The following is a 19,635-nucleotide window of genomic DNA, read 5'->3' as shown; positions in this document are numbered from 1 at the left end:
ATGGATCTATATCTGGGTTCTCAATTCTATTCCATTGGTCTATGTATCTGTCATTGAACAAATACCAGGCAGTTTTGACTACTGTGGCTGTATAGTAGGTTTTGCGATCCGGCAATGTGAGACCTCCTACTTTGTTTTTCTTGTTGTCTGATTTCTTGACAGGTGCTTCCATGGGTGTTGATTGTGAAGCCCAGTAAAATAAAATCCTTGACAACTTCGGTCTTTTCGCCAATTATCTTGATGTTGCATATTGGCCCAGTTGTGAGGATTTTTGTTTTCTTTATGTTAAGTTTTAATCCATACTGAAGGCTGTAGTCTTTGATCTTCACCAGAAAGCATTTCAGGTACTCTTTACTTTCACTAAGCAGGGTTGAGTAATCTGCATATCACAGGTTGTTAATGAGTCTTCTCCAATCCTTCTCCAGTTGTTCTTCATATTGTCCAGCTTCTTGGATTGTTTGCTCCGCACACAAACTAGTTTGCTGAAAGGATTCAACCCTGACACAGACCTTTCTTGATTTTAAACCATGCAGTATCCCCTTGTTCTTTTCTAACAACTGTCTCTTTGTCTATGTACAGTTTCCTTGTGAGAACAATTTAAGTGTTCTGGAATTGCAATTTTTCACAATAGTATCCATACTTTGTCAGGATCCACATAGTCGAATGCCTTTGCATAGTCAGTAAAACATACATAAACGTCTTTCTCATAGTCTATGCTATCAGGCAAGATCCACCTGACATCACCAATAATATCCCTTATTCCATATCCTCTACTGAATCTGGCTTGAATTTCTTGCAGTTCCCTGTTGATGTACTGCTGCAACAATTTTTCAATTATGTTTAGCAGAATTTTACTTGGGTGTGTATTAGTGATATTGCTCGATAATTTCCACATTCTGTTGGGTCACCTTTCTTTAGAATAGGCACAAATTTGGATCACTTCCAGTTGTACAGCCAGGTGCTCTCTCCAAATTTCTTGGCATAGACATGTGAGTGCTTCCCACATTGCATCTGTTTATTGAAATGTCTCAATTGATATTCCCTCAATTCCTGGAGACTTGTTTTTCACCAATGTCTTCAGTGAAGTTTGGCCTTCTTCCTTCAGTACTGTCATTTCTTGTTCATATGCTACCTCCTGAAATGGTTGAACATCGGCCAATTCTTTTTGGAGCAGTGACTTAGTGAACTCCTTCTATCTTCTTTTGATACTTCCTGCATTGTTCAGTATTTTGCCCACAGAAGTCTTCTTTAGTGCAACTCGAGGGTTGCATTTTCCTTATTTCAGCTTCAGAAATGCTGAATGTGTTAGGCTCTTTTTGTTTTTTGTACATTTTATTTTATTACTTTGTTTTGTCTTCTCAAGCTGCTTTTTCAATTTTTCTGTTTACCTCTTTTACTTCATTATTTCTCCCATTTGCTTTAGCTACTCTACATTCAAGAGCAAGTTTTAAAATCTCTTCTGACATCCATTTTAGTCTTTCATTCTTTCCTATATTTTTAATGATCTTTTGCCTTCTTCATGTATGACGTCCTCCCACAACTTGGCTGGTCTTCAGTCACTGGTGCTCAATATTTGTCTACTGAATATTTCTGGAACTCAAAGAGGATTTCAATTTGGGGTGGGGAAGGAAGGTTATTTTCAAAACACCTCTTTTGCCTTTCAAAAATGTTGAATGTTAGAATATTTACTGTTTTTCATCCACTCTGACATTTTGCTTATTAGTTGTTTCTTGTTTCAAATAGTGAAAGTCAGCGTATCTATTTTGTCTATTTTGATAGGCAAAAGAATAATGCAAAGCTTTATTCACATTGTTAATAATGTGTAATGGGGAAATATGATGTTTCTATGTGGAAATGAAAGAGCCCTCGTGCTACAACAGTTAAGCACTACTACTAACCGAAAGGTTGGCAGTTTGAACCCACCCACTGGCCCTGCTCTGTAGGAGAAAGACCTGGTGATCAGTTCCCATAAAGATTACAGTCTAGAAAACCTGTGGGGCAATTCTGCTCTGTCACATGGGGTCACTATAAATCAAAAATGGACTCCGTAGAACATAGCAACAGCAAAAATGTGACAATGTAGTAAGTGATATAATTTAACTGATTTTTCATATTTCTGGAAATTTATTTAATAAATACTATATATTCTGCTTTTTTGTTTTACTCAATCATACTATTTTATTACAAATATCAGTTCTTCAGTGACATCTTTTTCCAGAAAACTCTTTTTACATGTATGATTTGTGAAACCAACTTGATGTTTCACTGTTTAATCACATTTCTTTTTTTTTTTTTAATACCTAAGGAAAATAGGAAATTGGTTTAAAATTATATTCATCTTATATTTATGGAATGTGCAGATTGAAATTTTAGTTCCCAGAGCCTCAATATCCTCTTCTGTGGGTTAACAATAACAATGGTACCTACCTCCTATCCTTGTAGTGCAGATATTCTTTGTAAAGTGCTGACCACTGTGCCTGGAATATAGTAAGTGCTCAATAAATGTTTCTGGAAGAGGTAGTATGTTGATGCTGAAATGCCATCACCCACACAATGCCAAATACAATAGCAAAACTCAAGTGTGTTTTAGATCAGAGAGACACACTGGATCGTATTTATTACATAGTGATTTAAATAAAAGGTGTTTTCCTTAATGCTGTAGATCATTCTTTCACCTTAATTTATGTACTCTCTTAATTATTTTATTGTTCTTCTAATTATCAAGTACAGCCTAACTCATCAGCTTGGGGTTTCTCTACTCTCTTATTGCTTCAACAAATAATCACTCCTGATAAAAAAAACAACAAACACTACCATCAAGTCCATTCCAACACATAGTGACCCTATAGGAAAGAGTAAAACTACCCGATAGGCTTTCCAAAGCTGTAAATCTTTTTTTTTTTTTTTTTTTAATTTAATTGTGTTTTGGGTGAAAGTTTAGAGAGCAAATTCATCTTACACACAGCAGTTCACATACACTTTGTGTCATGACATTGACTGTAATGTCCCACAATGCAACAACTGTCTTCCCACTTCCTCCTAATAGCTACCTTTTCCCTGTACCTTTCCGTCCCATGTACTCCTGCCCGCCAAGCTGTCTCCCTGTGCCTGCACAGCCCTTCTATTCTCCCATGATTGATCTCTCTAAGAAGTATATCTACCTCATGGAAATGTTCAGCTCATATGCCTGTCTTTTGTTTGGCTGGGAGCCACAGAAGTGGGTTCAATCCCAGACCTGAAGGGCAGCTAGGGCCGTAGTCTCAGTGGTTCCACCAGGCTCTATCAGACCAGCAAACCTGGTCTCTTTTTTTTTTTTTTTTTTTTTAATGATTTTGAGTTTTGTTCCCATTGTTCTCCCACTCTATCCAGAATCTCCTACATAGATCCCCCTCCAAGTGGTTGGCAGTGGTAGCTGGGCACCATCTAGCTCTTCTGGTCTCATAGTCGTATAGGCTAAGGATCGCATGGTGTACCAGTCCCTTGGACTAGTTGTTCCCATGTGTCTTTGGTTTTCTTCATTCTTCTTTGTTCTAAACAAGGAGAGACCCATCATTACATCTGGATGGCCACTTGCAAGCTTTTAAGATCCCAGTCACTACTCACCAAAGGAGAATGTGGAACAATACTTTTATGTAGTATGTTATGCTAATTGAATTTGATGTTCCCTGTGACCATGATCCCAAGCCCACAGGTCCAACTACTTGCTCTCTCTGGGTAGCTGGCTGTGGCCAAGAAGTGACTACAACCTTGTCCCTTGTCAGCTCAACTACATACTTAGAAATTCTTACAGAACATACAAATACACTTGTAGAAACATTGTCTGCCAACCCGATACATGGTCACGGGCACACTCCCCCCTGCATAGACATACCTAATCGATCAGCCTGTCCACCTATCTATCTACCCACAGATCAATGTTTGCCATCAGTGACAACACAGTATTGTATGTTCAAAAGGGTTCATCTTTGTTGTCTGTAATTCCCATGCACCTCTCTATGTCTTCCTCTTCCTCAGTGCTACCGTGTTGATCACTCACATTTGATACATTGCCCTTCTCTTCACCCAAATCAGTACTTGTTTCTACCTATCTAGCAGTGTTCCCTCAACTCCCCTCCCACCCCTGGTAACCAACAAAATTTCCTTCCTAGAAACCTTTCCTTGACTTTTTACAATAACAGACTAATACAATATTTGTCGTTCTGTGATTGACTTATTTCACTCAGCATAATGTCCTCCAAGTTCATCCATGTTATGTGGTATTTTGAAGATTCTCCATTATTCTTTAGGTTGCAGAGTATTCCATTGTGTGTGTGTACCATAGTTTAGTTTTCCATTCTTCTGTTGATGGGCACCTAGGTTGTTTCCATCTTTTTCCTATTTATAAATAGTGCTGTGATGAACATGCATATATCTGTTCTTGTCCTGGCTCCCACTTCTTTAGGATATATAGTTAGTAATGGAATTGCTGACTCAAATGGTATTTCTAATTCCAACTTTTTAAGGAATTGCCATACTGCTTTCCACAGTGAGTGTATCATTTCAAAGCTGTAAATATTTATAAAAGCAGACTGCCTCATCTTTCTCCCACACAGTGACTGGTGGGTTCAGACCACCGACCTTTTGATTAGCAGTCTAGTGCTTTAACCACAGTGCCACTAGAGCTGCTTTAACCACAGCACTACCGAGCTACTCCTAGAGACACTGAAAGGCACTGCACAGCTTTCTGGATTTGAATAAACTCTTTTGTAATGTAAACTACTTCTCTCATGCACCCAACTCTGTGCTAGGTTCTGAGAAGGGAAAGAGAAACAAGATCCCCAAGTCTATTAGGGGAAACTGGATATACCTAAGCTGGATATTAAATAATAATAGTGAGTACAAGGCATAGATGAAGTGCCAGGGAGGAAGTGGTGAGGGGCTTCAGAAGCTTTTCTAGAACAGGTGACAGGGAAATCTTTCACTGGGGCTTTGAAAGATGAAGGGTCTTCACAGGTAGCTGAAGGATGGGTGGGAGGAGGGGATTCCAGGCTAAGGAAATAGTTTGCACAAAATATGGAGATGTAAAACAAACTAACAAAATAATTTAGCATTTCATATTGTTTGAATTGAAAATGTTTTATATTCAACTTTGTCAACTTAAGTTTTCTTACTCTATTTTGAGAGTCAAGCTCCTCTCTTAGTCTTACTCTATGAATATCCAGAAAGGAAGGAAGGAAACTAACATTTACTGAATGCTCAAAAGGCCCTTTGTTAGGTTGTTTATATAGGTTGTCTCATTTAACTGCCACAGGTTTTCAGATAAGTATTCCCATTTTAAAGATGGGAAGCTGAGTCTCTCAATCACATCAGATGGCTGAAGCATGACCACATACCTAGTACATGATAGAGCCTGAATTTCAATCTAAAGTTTTTGCTTTCAAATACAATGTCCTTAATAACACTGATCCTTAGAATATTGCTGCAGTGTGGAGCACACTTGCAGATGTAGCTGTTGTTGTTGTTATGTACCGTCGAGTCAGATCCGACTCATAGCGACCCCTCCTTGGGTTTCCGAGGCAGTATCAGTACGGAAGTAGATTGCCCCATCTTCCTTCCGAGGAGTGGCTAGTGGGTTTGAACCGCCAGCCTTCTGGTTAGCAATCAAGTGCTTTAGGCACTATGCTACCAGAGCTCCCAAATGCAGATGTAGAGTAGTCTGTATATTCCAGAAGGAAGGTGGGAACATGATTGTTTTTTTCACTGCCATAGTTGACTTTCCCGCTAACATTTTATCATATTATAGCCTTTGCTTTTTACCACAAAGTCTTCTTGTGCCTTTATTGAAAAATAGTAACAAAAATGAAAAACAAAATCAGATTTGATTTAGTTCTTTCTTTTATTGACTAAAAAGATTATTTCCAAAAAATGGTTTAGGATAAACAGCTGCTGCTTTTGATCTCTCTATTTTGCTGTAAGAACAGTATAATTACTCCGAAATGTCCTGATACTGTCACCCTGAAGCATGGGGCAATAGTCCCAGGAATGGAAAATTACTGTTGTTATTTAGAGTGAGCATATTATTTTACTCTGTTTTTTAAGCATTAAGTATTGCTAACAAAGCTTTATAAATTACTAGAACAAGCTGCTTTGTTTGTTATTCTTGGTTTCATGTTCTATACTTTTCACGCATGTATATTAATTCATTGGGAAGCTTGTCATTTGTGGATCCATTGAAGCTATTTAGCACAGTGCTTTGCCTAGAACTGATTGGGTGATTGAAAACCTGACAGATCAAAATATGTACATTTCTAATGTCATAGAATAAAATCCCTGGCATTCTGTAAAGCATAAAGACAAAGGTTTGTTGAGGAATAGACAGTCTGAACTGGATAGCATGATAGTAGAGATATAATGTTTTCCAATATACTGGAGCAAGAGGCAGATTTTATAAACGAAATCCTGCTGGGTCTACATGACTATGGCTGTATAAGCAAGATTACAGCATAGTGAGCATGACTAGAAATTCTACAAAAATAATTTGTTTTTCATACAGTTTCCATACATCAGTTTCCCTACAGATTCCCTGCAGCCTGCCTATGGAAACTTGTGAAAATAGATCCAATTATTCTAAAATTGAGGCAGTTAGTATGAAAGTATCCTTCTTATGTTTGCACAGAGGGAGCTTGCTTGTAAGCTTCCTGGAGCAAGTCTGGGGTCTTTCTTCCCAAGAACAATTATTCCTCTCCCCCCCCCACCCCCATTTCTCTTTCGTAACATTAGCAGTTTTATTTTGGAAAACGAACTCCAAATATTCTTTATAAATGTCTTTAACAAACTTTTCTATCATTAATCACTTTCCTTACCACTACCGTTATTTGCTAAAACAAAAAACCAAACTCACTACCATCAAGTCAGATCTGACTCATAGTGACCCCTCCTTGAGTTTCCAAGGCAGTATCACTATGAAAATAGATTGCCCAAACTTTCTTTCAAGGAGTGGCTAGTGGGTTTGAACCACCAGCCTTCTGGTTAGCAGTCAAGTGCTTTAGGCACTATGCTAAATTTTACAAGAGTCTAGCTGCAGGCAAAAAGCAGAAGTATGGAAAAATGGAGTCTAAAGTAAAATGGAGTCTAATCCTGACCCAGGTGAGCCAGTGTAGTTATATCAAATGTCTTAGATTTGGGGGTTTGTTAGTACATTCCCCCTTTTTGATCAAATGTCATCTAAGTGACACTGATCATGTTCACCCACATAGGAGTAACCTTTCTTTTGCAAAGACTTTAATTGGACGTTCTGGAGTTATTTCATCAGTCAATTAAGTTATTGTTAAATATTTTTACCTTTACCTTGCAATGCTATAAGGCCTCATCTTCAGGGTGAGCTGGCTTTTTTGGGGTTAATGTTGCAGACGGCCACATTAAAGGAACAGTGTAGTTATCTAAAAGGGTTAACAGTACAAAATCAATCTGTGAGAATTTGGTTTCTTCAAGGTATATAATCCTTTGCATAGTGAGGGGAGTTGCTTATATACATTAGATAAGCATTTCATTAAATAATAATTAATAGGATAAAATTATTTCAGTTTGCAATATAAAATGGAACTATGAACCAATACCTTTTAGCAATCAATGAAAAATATCTAGAAAAGGTGAGTCAGTTTTGGGGGGGCATATATAGCCAGGTGGCCTTCTGACAAATTTGTGTGATATCTTGTTCTTTTTCTCAAGATGATGTTTACTCAAGTGCAGCATGAGGTGTTAGCAATGACACAGACGCCACCTTGTTGGGCTAAGATTAAGTCAAGGCCATTCTATTCTCTAATAATAACTTATCAGGGGATTCCAGGGACATTTGTTGAGCTTTTGTGCTATCTGAAAGTTGTTCCGTGGTTGTGGACAGATTGTGGATATTTTTTCTGTCACTGTCATGTGCAGAGGGAATGGATATTGATTAAATTGTTTGAGCCATTTTTCTGTTAAATTGTCACAATTAATTAATTTAACAGAAGATGGACAATCTTCCTATTCTTAGAGGACCTCCAGAGGTGATAAAAAGCTTGAAAGAGCGTAGATAGTAAGTAAAAGAAGTATAAAATGAGGAAAAATAAGAGCAGGGGAGAAGTAGGTGATAGAGGTTAGAATAATTACGTTTAACTTAGTTTAAATTAAAGCAGGGTACTTGTGATTGGAACAAACAAGGAATGTGCCATGTTCTAATACATATGGTTCATTTAGCAGTGGTGCTGAAATTAAGTTTTTTTGTTTGTTTGTTTTTTGTTTTTTCTGTGTTTACAAGGCTGTAGTATGATAGCTGAAGGTAATACTAGTAGGTCTGAACTTTCATACATAGACTTAGGGGGAGGATGGCAAATCCAGCAATCAGTTAAGTTGCTAGCATTAGCCAGTGATTGAGCTCGTTTAACAAATGCATTTTTCTTCCAAGCCTAACAGGGAGCAGTGTAAGAAGAAAGAGAACATGTAAGGAGATCTTCATAATGAAGGAAAACAACCCAGGAGTAATATAATAAAGCAAACAGCATCAAAGGAACTTGTTTTATTGTAGCTGTTGTTTTTGACACTTGCATGAAAGGATAAAATCCTTAAGTATGAAGCACAGCTAATAAATAGTAAAAGAAAGGTGAAAATGGTAAAGCAAAATCCAAAGGTTTCATCAGGCTATGTGGAATCTTGTTCCGTGATCTTGAGATTAGCTATCTACTTCAGATGTCATCTGCTTCTGGCCACTTGGGCATTGCAAGAGATTCTTCATATTTCCAGAAAGCTAGTGAGTGCACAAACAAATCTTAGCTTTCTTTAATTGAGACATATGTATCCAAAACAGGGATTAGTAAGAAGGACTAAATATAGTCCTTTTCAATCAAGCTCAAGGTTATCTTTTTTTTTTTTTTTTTTTAATTTGATTTTGATTTGGGTGAAGATTTACAGAGTAAACTCACTATTCATACAGCAGTTCACATAATATACTTTGTCTCATGTCATTGACCAAAATTTACAATGCCACAGCTCCCCTCCCAGATCCTCCCCATAGTTACCTCTTCCCAGTGTCCATCCCTCCACACTCTTCTGCGCCCTGAGCTATCTCCCTGTGCATAAGCAGCCCTTCCTTCTCCCATGATTGTTCTCTCCAGGGCATTTGTCTACTTGAGGTAAATGTTTAATTCACATGCCTGTACTTTGTTTGGCTGGAAACCACAGGTGTGGCTTCAATTCTAGACCTGCAAGGCAGCTAAGGGCCATAGTCTCAGTGGTTCCACCAGGCTCTATTGGACCAGCAAACCTGGTCCCCATCAAGGTTATCTTTTAATTGATACCTCTTCCAACATACATATCCACCTGGTTCCACAACAGACAAATTTTAAAATTCTGAATTTTGGCTATCAAAATCTTCCATAATCTGGGAAAAATTATTTTTAGACTGTTTAAGTATTGACAATATTTCAGCAACTCTGGTTTAATAATATTGGACTCACTTTGGACAGAAAAATAAGGGCAGGCCATAGATCTCCTGGTGATTATTTCATATGGGGTAAGTTTATGAAGTCCAAATAGAGTTGATCTTAAATTTAAAAGAACTAAAGGAAAGGCTTTGATCCAGGTAGGTTTAAAGTTTCAAAAAGTATAGCCAATTGAGTTTTTATTGTTCCTTTACACGAGGCCAGAAGAATAAAAATGAGGGCAATGTAATCTCTGAGAAAAAAAGAAAAATCTGGCAATTTCCCAAATGACTCATCCAGTAAAGTGAGTTCCTCTTTTGCTACAGCGGATCTTAAGTGCTCTGCATATGGGGACCATATTTCAAGAAGTTTCTTAGCTAAAAGGACTTCAATCATTGGACTTCAACAAGGAAAATTTCTACTCAGTGTGAAAAACTATAAATTATCACTTACACATATATGTAGTGATTAAATGGTGGAAGTTGAATGAAATAAAGTTGCCATTCATGCATAGGTCCAGAAGGCAAGGGTATTTTCCAGGTGATGCTTTAAAATAGTTACCTGGGTTATGACAAGGGCAAATGGGACAGTGTGATGCACCATGTTCAGCAGCCTCAAAAAATTGTCTCTACAACTATTTCCTTAAAATTTCAATCATCTTATGTCATCCTAGGTGAGAAGGATCTGCATCATAGGGACATGTAATAATTTTGGTAGGACAGGCTTTTGGTTAGAACATGTCCATAATTTAGTAGCAGGAACTTGAAAATATCCTGCCTTTTCATATTTCCATTTCCTCAGTTTTGGCCATTTGTCGATGCTTTAGGACTCATTTTACAATAGATTTATCTGAATCAGGATTGAAAGTGGTGGGTGGTGGGTGGTAGATGGTGTGCAGTTGAATGAAAGGACCCCTTCTGTATTAAAAGGGCAGTAATTTGTCGGGTTGTTTGTAATTTATTTGGCTAGGTGGTCAGCATGGATATTCCCTCTAATTTCTTCTGCTTGTGGAACTCTCTTACATTGGGAAGCCTATATTTTTCCAATAGCAATTTTGGAATGGAGTACCAAAGCATCTAAAAGATCTGCCACTGGAGTTCCATTTTTTATATTAGTTCCAGAGGAGGTGAAAAGCTCTCTGCTTCCATAACAAACCAAAATCATGCACAACTCCAAAACAATATCTGGGATCCATATGAATAGTTACAGACTTTCCTGAGACTAGTTTATAGGCTATTGTAGGGCAATTATTTCTGCTTGTTGAGTGGAGGTAGCCTCAGGGAGGGCTTGGCTTTCAAAAACCTCAGTAGAGGTTGTGATGGCATATCCAGCCTGATAATGAAATCTGGTAGGATCAGGTTTCAAATAAGACCCATCTATAAACATAATTAAATCAGGATTATATCAAGAAGTTTGCTTTAGGACTTTTCATGGTCTTTTAGAAGTTTTCAGTTGAGTACAGGTAGTTGTACATATGATGGTTTCCATTATCAGTTTGAGGGAGAAATGTGGCAGAATTTAAACAAGCCACAGAATGTAGTCTAATATTAGATGTAGCCAGAAGAACTTCATAGGAAATAAGCTGACTGGCAGAAAGCTGTTGAGTCAGAGCAGAGTTAAGTATGGCAGATATAGCATGGGGCACACAAACATCTAAAAATTTTCCCAGGACAATATAAACAGTGCCTTCTACCAATTTTGCAGTGGCAGCTACTGCTGGGAGACAAAGGAGGGTACTTATTGGCTACAGAGTCTAGCTGAAGGCTGTAGTAGCCCAGAGGCCTTTAATATCTCTTGTGTTTATGAGTTAGAATGCCTAAAACATTTCCAAAAACTTCATGTACAAACAAGGAAGCATCTAGTTGATAGGTAGAAAAACCTAGTCCAGGTGTGTTTGTTAGAGATTTTTCCAGTTTATTTATGGTTTCCTGATCCTCTGGTATAATTTGAAATGAATCTGATTTGGATACTTTAAAATATTAATATAGGGGTTGGGCTGACAAGGAGAAATTAGGAATCCAAGTTCTACAGTAGCCACAAAACCCTAGGAACCCACATAATTATTTCTTACTACCTAGGACAGGAAGAGCAAAAATGGCCCTTTCATTTGCAATCAATAGAAATGCCCTCTGCAGAAATTATGTTCTTGTATTGAATGGAAGATTGAGACTGAGACAACTATAGTTTTTTCTTGAGAAATTTTATGTCCCCATTGGCCAGATGTTTTAACAAAATTATGTGGTTATCAGTACAGTACTACTAGGAGTTTGAACATACAACTAAGTCATTACTGTATTGTAACAAATTGAATTCATTCTTAAATTACAAAGGTTCTAAGTCAACATGGAGGATTTGAGAAAAACAGGTAGGAGAAGTAGTGAATTCTTAAGGTGTTACAATCTAAGTAAATGGTTGATTCTCCCAAATGAAGCCAAATAAATGTTAGTTTTCAGGGGGTCCACCACTCATCTGTTAATTCCTTATACTGTAGTGCCTTCCATGTTGCTGTAATGCTGCAAGCTATGCCACCAGTGTTTTAAATACCAGCAGGGTCACACATGGTGGGCAGGTTTCAGTGGAAGAATTTATGCCTTCTAATTATAGTGTTGGTGAAGGATATTGAATATACCATAGACTGCTAGAAGAATGAACAAATCTGTCTTGGAAGAAGTAAAGCCAGAATGCTTCTTAGAAGTTAGGATGGTGAGACTTCATGTCACAAAATTTGTGCATGTTATCAAGACAGACCAATCCCTGAAGAAGGATATCATGCTTTGTAAAGCAGAGTCAGCAAAAAAGAGGAATACCTTGAGGGTATGGCATGGATTGGCACAGTAGCTGAAACAATGGGCTCGTGATTGTGAGCAATGATTGTGAGCAGTAGCAATAATTATGAGGATGGCATAGGACTGGGCAGTGTTTCATTGTGTAGGGTCACTATGAGTCACAACCAACTCAACAGCACCTAACAACAACAGCAACAATATTCTGTACAGGAATATTAAAGAAGATATTGTAAAGATCAGTTACCATAAAATACCAGATGAACATCATAAAGCAGCAAGTGAGGGTTTGGAAACAATGGAAATCTAGGAATAACAATGCAGTTGATAGGCCATAAATCCAGAACAAACTTCCAACCTTGGTTGTTTGATTTCTTAACAGACAGCAGAAGGGTGTTACAAGGGCTGAAACAAGTAAACTTTTAGAAAGAAAACCTGAGTAATGGAAGTTAGTCCTTATTTAGCTTCTCATGTGAGGAGGGTGAGTATTACAGAATCTTTGGTAAAGGTTTAGATGTATCTACTTGGATTTTGATGGGTTCTGCTGATAAGAGTTGCCCCACATCGATAGATATGGCAGTCCATAGGGTTTCAGGAATTAATGAAATAAGGTCAGAAGTGAGTTAGATGTAGTTAAACTCTATGTATGACTAATGCTTGGAAACAGAAGCAGCTTCTTCCCTCTGAAGTAATTCAAGTTTCTCATTAGGGTTTTTGAGATATTGGGCAAGTTTAATAATATCTCTCCCTTTTTTCTGAATTGTAAATGACAATTCCATTTGGATAAGAGATCTCAATCTATCAAGTTAACTAGGGTATCAGGGCTAGGCAAAAAAGGATGAGGGTCTTCAAGGATATCAGAACAGGCCGGGAGTATATCAGGGTGTGTTCTTGATTAACAACCCCCAAAATTTTTGAAATTTTTGTACTCTGGGGCAGAGACTTTGTGAACAAGTGGGGTTAATAGCAGATAAGGTGGCTTAGTATCAATTTAAAATTGCAGATCTCCCCACTTATGTGCATGGTAATTTCTCCTTGCAGGTTAAGGGCCATCATAGGAAAAGTCCCTATTTTGTCCATGGAACACCTTCATTCTAAATCAGGATCAGGGTGGAGAATGTCTTGTTTGGCAGTTTGGGGTTTTTTATTTTGTTTTGTTTTTTTTTTTTTTTTTGGTCTATTTTTCAGTTTTTAACAATCTTTTTTCCAGTGTCTGGGTTTCTTGCAGTAATGGTAAGTGTTGGGCTTAGTGCCTTCAAAGGCTTAAGGTTTTTGTTTTGTTTTGTTTTGTTTCTGATTAAAAGATTGTAACCATTGTAATTGCAGGGTCATGAGTTTATTGGCCCTTGAGGCTTGTTTTATCTCTAAAATTCAAGAGGTTCATGAGTCAAATTAGTTATTTCAGCAATCTAATTGGTACATTTTCACTACATTTTCTTGCCTGAGCCCAAATATAAATACAATATTGAAAGCTTCAGTAGCACTTAAGGCTAATGAATCAAGTCTGGAGTGTTCTGGAAAGATTTGAAATATTCAGGTTTGGTAATCATAAACACTTCCATCTTAATTTTGTGTGTAAGAGTGGATTTTAGTCCAGTCTATTATTGGGGGAAAAGCCGCAGGGTAATCTTTTACCTACTACTTGAGCATCTTCAAGTAATGCAGCAGCTGTTTATCCATGTTTAAAGCTACCTGTTTTTAGGATCTTTTCATTCAGCATGTTCTAACCATAATTTAACTTCTCAAGGTCCTGTTATCATGTGGACTAATTAATATAGACCTGGAAGCCCAGGTTGGTAAGCATCAATAAGAAATTTAAATTTCTCAGCAATTTTGTAAGGATGCTCACATCATTTTAGGAAACCCTTCAGAATATTACATATTCCTGTGGGAGTCCAGGGAATAAAAGTTGTTTAAAAAAAAAAAAAAGTGTTTAAAAGGAGATTCCTTGGACTCCGTGGGCTATATTTTAAAAGCCCTTTCAGAAATAGATATAGGTTCCTTATCATGTTCTTGGGGGGTGAGGGGGGTTTAAACAACGTATCAGAGGAAGAGGAGGGCAAAGAAGGGTATAGAGAGGTGGATGCCAGAGCCAAAGTTGAAGGAGAAGGAGTAGGTGCAGAGCTCCAACATTGTAGTTCCTTATTTTGCTTCATTAATTTTAAAACAGTATCCTGCTGTAAAGCTATCTTATTGCCCTGATGTTTCTTAGAAGCTTCTGCGTTACCAACCAAAATAGATGTCCATTGATGTTGCTTAATTTGGGAGCCTTGATTTTCTAACTTGCTATGCAGAAAAGCCAAAGGAACCCCCAAGGGGCCACTGATTTTCTAAGCTGTCTCTGGTAAGCATATGCCAACCATGCAGAAACAGGCATCTTGAAGGGTCAAAATGTTGTTTAAGTAGTAGGCCAGAGTCTTAGAAGGTGGCTCTGAGCTGCATCTTGATATGGCATTACCCGTATTTCCAACAGACAGATCAGATCCACATACAAAAACAGAAACAAATGGTATACGTGCAACTCAAAACAGATAGGCTAAAGCTTCTGGTTTCCCAAGAGTCACACAAAATTCCTGTAAGGGATTTGCCACAGAGTTTAGTCTATGTTTTATTTTACAGTGTGCCTTTTCTGAGTGAGAATCGTTTTGTGGCTGGTGGGCAGCCTAGTGCATCTGGCCCATCTCACATCCCAGATTATCCTTTCAAGGGTGTCTTTCAGTTGGCAGCAAACATCCTAAGGGCTCGTATTTGTTCAAACCCATTCAAGTTTTTGTGGCTTAAGATACTCAGAGGAACCTTACTAACAAACAACTGTAGAAAGCCTAGGTTACAAATTCAGACCAGTATCCCAGTAACAGAAAAAGGTCCACAGTAAATTTAGAAGTGCTATGATGCAAAGAGAGCAGAGCTTGGATTCGAGATATCGTTTACCTTGCGGCAACTCCTGAGAGTTTGTGGAAACACAGACAGAGCTCAGGTGGCTCTGCTGGAACCTAGATCCTTGACTCTTCAGGGACCTTTGATACCCAAAGCAAGAAATGTTTTAGAATAAAAGATCTGGCACCCTATAAAGCAAAAAAAGCAAGATTTGTTGAGGAATAGATAGTCCAAACTAGGCAGCACTATAGTAGAAATACAATGTGTTCCAATATGCTGGAGCAAGAAAGCAGATTTTGTATATGAAATTCTGCTGAGTCTGTATGACTGGGGTTGCATAAGCAAGATTACATCGTAGTCAGCATGACTACAAATTCTACAGAAACAGTTTGTGTTTCATATAGATTCCATACATCAGCTTGCCTACAAATTTCCTGGAGCCTTCCTGTGCAAACACTTTGCAAAAATAAATGTTTGTCTTCTAAGAATGGGATAATTTGTGCAAAAACATATTTCTTATGTTTGCACAAAAGTGTCATGGTTGCAAGCTTCCTGCAGCAAGTCTGGGGACATTCTTCCTAAGAAAAATTGCATCCTCTTTTCTCTTTTCCAGCCACCCCCACCCACCCACTCACCCAGTTTCTCTTTCTTAACATCAGCAATCTTATTTTGTAATTCAGACTACAAGTATTCTTGGTAAACATCTTTGTCAGACTTTTCCTCCATTAACTACTTTCCTGACCCCCACCCTTATTGGTTAAGGCCAGTTAAAGATTTACAAGAATCTAGCTGCAGATAAAAAGCAGAAGTAGGAAAAATGAAATCTAAAGTAAAATGGAGTCTAATGTGGACCTGAGTAAGCTAGTTTACTTATGCCAAACACCTCAGGTTTTGGGGTTTGCTAGCACACCAAAGAAAAATAATCCATGTCCACATTGGAAGCAATAAATTATTTCCTTTTTTGCATTTGTAAATAAATATTTCCAAATGCTAGAAAGTAGCCAGACCACTAGCAATATCTGTATCATGTTCAGGGACTTAGATGGTTCAATCTGACTTTAAATGGAGACCATTTGTTCTAAATTGATTTCAGTGCCAAGCCAATAGGTCAGCCCTTAATAATGAAGATGCCATTCCAGCCCAGCCTCTGGTGTATAAGCAAAAATTAATTAATTCAAGTTCCATAGTATAGAAAACAGATGCTTTTCTCATGTTGTACAAATAAATTCTTTGTGTATAGATGTGTTCTGCTTTATTCAAAGACTAACAAGTTGGAATTTTAAATTGTACGTTTTTCACAAAGGAGCCAGCCTTTAGTAGTGATGACAGAAGCATGAATTTACATAACAAATTCCAGCAAGTGCATGGAAGAATGAATTATGCTCTATATCTCTTATTTTGGCTCCAGGCCAGCCCTAGGGGATTTAGTTTTGAATCAGGGCTGATCCATTCCAGAGAAGACCCAGGAGTTTCAGAACAACATCAAGGTTATTTCTAATCTATAGAATCCCTGGGAGATGCCTCTCAGAGGTTTACATCTGCATCGTATGTTTGAATTCAGTTTTTTTTTGGACAGCTTGGAAATGGCTTAAAATTAGATTCTTCTCTAGGGGTATGTTGTTAGGTGTAGTGTTTATTTGGCTATTCATCTCAATATTCACTCAGAATTGGAATATTTTATTTTCCTATAACTGTGGAAGGCTAAAAAGTAGAGTGATAGCTTACAGTTCTGATATCTTTTCAGAATTTATGCATGTTTGATAAGATAAAGATGTTACCATGTAGTAGTATAAACTCCAAATATGCAAGTTGGTTATCTGGTAACATCTAGTGTATTTTTTCTTTCAAACTAATGTGAGAAAATTTTTATTTTGTTTCCTTTCCACTAGACTGAAAATGATGAGAATGGACAAGCAGAAAACTTTTCCATGGACCCACAATTGGAAAGACAAGTGGAGACCATTCGCAACCTTGTAGACTCCTACATGTCTATTATCAACAAATGTATTCGAGATCTAATTCCAAAAACAATAATGCACCTTATGATCAATAATGTAAGTGATTATAAGCTTTAACATCTGGCCCATCCTGGTGTGGTAATTGCTCACATTCTCTTCTATTTCTTTGTGATATTTTCTGGATGGTTGAAAGTGCCTCTTACTCAGATTCATCATTGTCCATTACAAGTGATAAGGACTGACCAGTGAAAGAGAACTTTGGAAAAAAAAAAAAAAAACTTAAAACGAAAAAGTTCCACCTTGCAATGTTCCCCATTGGCTATCTCCTCTAGAAAGGTGTGGATTTGCTCAGAATAAAGCAGAGCAAAAATGCCATAGCCAAGGTCATGGTATAAATTATTTTCAAAGACAGTAATAAAACCTGATGCCCTGTATCCTAGACATTAACATTAAACGTGAAAATAAAGAAAGAGAGAGAAGGAATGAAGGACGTTTTTTCCCTTTGAGTATTATTTTTACTAGGTATGTAAAACCCTTTTTAAAATATACACGTATTTTCATGACATTTTATTGTACAGCGTGGCTGTGCTCCTTTTGTTCACTGCAGACAAGGAAACTGAAACAGTGAACACCTAGCCCTGTGTCATGCATATGTGTTGATTTTATACTTGATTTAAAGTAAAGAGATATTCAAGTGATGAAATTAATGATGTAATCACAGCTACAAAACTAATACTTTGACTCTTAATTCTATATTCCATCCACTTTGTCCTCCCACTTTTATAAATGACTGTGGGTATAAAAGCTAGTTATTCTTCTAGAACCAGTGAATTCCTAAAATGTGATGGTTAAAGTTGGTGTCAACTTGACTGGGGCATGATTCTCAGGGGTTTGGCAATTATATAATGATGTAATCATCCTCCATGATGCGATCTGATGTGATTCGTTGTAAGGGGATCAGTTGTAAGGGGAGTTTCCTTCGGGGAGGTGGCCTGCATCATGTATATGTTGTTGTTGTTATGCACCATGGAGTTGGCCCCAACTCATAGCAACCCCAATACTATATATATATATATGGCGTAGTACCTAAGGCACTTGACTGCTAATCAGAAGGCTGGTGCTTCACACCCACCAGCCACTCCTCGGAAGGAAGGTTAGGCAATCTACTTCCCTAGTGACCCAAGGAGGGTTTCCTATGAGTTGGGGCCAACTCGACGGCACATAACAACAACAACGACTAACAACATATACACACACAACACACACACATGTATTTGTTGTTGTTACACTACCAGAGCTCCATATATATATATATAAAAATATATAAAACACAACCACTGCCTTGGAGTCAGTTCTGACTCATAGCGACCCCTCCTTGGGTTTTCAAGGCAGTATCACTACAGAAGTAGATTGACAAACCTTCCTTCTAAGGAGTGGCTGGTGGGTTTAAACTACTAGCCTTCTGGTTAGCAGTCAAATGTGTTAAGCACTATACCACCAGAGCTTATATATATATATATGGATATTCTGGCAAAGCTCACTTACTCACTCTGGATCCCACATCAAGCTCATCATCATCTAACCTTTGGTTCTTGGGATTTATCAGCTTATGGATGCAGTGAACCATCAGCCTGGCATCTTACCTGCCTAATGGATTTGTTAGCCTCTGCAACTTGTGAGATTTGCCATCTGACTTGCTGATCTTGGATTCATCAGCCCCTGAAGCTACATGAGTCAAGAGAAGCCGCCAGCCTGGCACTTGCCTGACCCACAGATTGAGATTTACCACCTTCTCTGGTAGCATAGTGCCTAAGGCACTTGACTGCTAACCAGAAGGCTGGCGGTTCAAACCCACCAGCCACTCCTCAGAAGGAAGGTTGGGTGTTCCTACTTCCGTAGTGATACTGCCTCGGAAACCCAAGGAGGGGTCGCTATGAGTTGGAGCCGACTCGATGGCAAATAACGACAACAACAACTATGTGAACCATTTCCTTAATATAAATCTCTCTATGTAGAGATAGATACAGGTATAGAGATAGAGATATCCACTTCATTAGTTTTACTTCTCTAGAGAACCCAGCCTAAGACATTTGGCTAGAGAAGACAAAATTTTAAGGATGAATTTTCTAAATTGTTCTCAAGTCTGACTAGTCTTAAATGCATTTAGGACTCTGCCTCCAGCAGTAAAAAGGGCATTGCTAATCCATGTCATGAGGCAGCAAAATCAATATGCAAAGTGTCACCACCAGTTGACCAAGTGTTTGTGAGAAGTGAAGCTGTGAGTGATCACATTTGAAACTTTTCTACCATTTTGTCAGAGTGAAAAGTATATAGAAGCTTGTAGGTTGAGCCTACTTTTGCTAGACAAAGTGATGAAAGAATGAGATGACAATAACAAAAAGACAAACAAGCCAATTAAAAAATGGGCGGAAGACATGAATAGACACTTCACCAAGGAGGATATTCAAGCGGCCAACAAACATGTGAAGAAATGCTCACAATCATTAGCTATTAGAAAGATGCAAATCAAAACAACAATCTTGCTCCAGCACTAGTAGCAAAGTTCAACAAGACAGAAAATAA

The 19,635-nt window shown here is 37.9% G+C and overlaps 1 protein-coding gene across 1 annotated transcript in view; it reads left to right on the top strand.

Moving 5' to 3' along the window:
- Window positions 1–19,635, top strand: part of DNM3 (dynamin 3) — a 903,988-nt gene that overhangs the window by 838,753 nt on the left and 45,600 nt on the right. Inside the window, exon 18 of the mRNA XM_007947116.1 lies at window positions 16,984–17,148. Coding sequence (XP_007945307.1) covers window positions 16,984–17,148 — 165 coding nt within the window. The remainder of the gene's footprint in view (window positions 1–16,983; window positions 17,149–19,635) is intronic.

Source organism: Orycteropus afer, unplaced genomic scaffold, assembly GCF_000298275.1.
Source record: "Orycteropus afer afer isolate SDZICR_OR568_19922 unplaced genomic scaffold, OryAfe1.0 scaffold00175, whole genome shotgun sequence".
NCBI lineage: Eukaryota > Metazoa > Chordata > Mammalia > Tubulidentata > Orycteropodidae > Orycteropus > Orycteropus afer.
The sequence above is the reverse complement of the archived record's forward strand: the minus strand, read 5'-3'. Positions and strand labels throughout refer to the sequence as shown.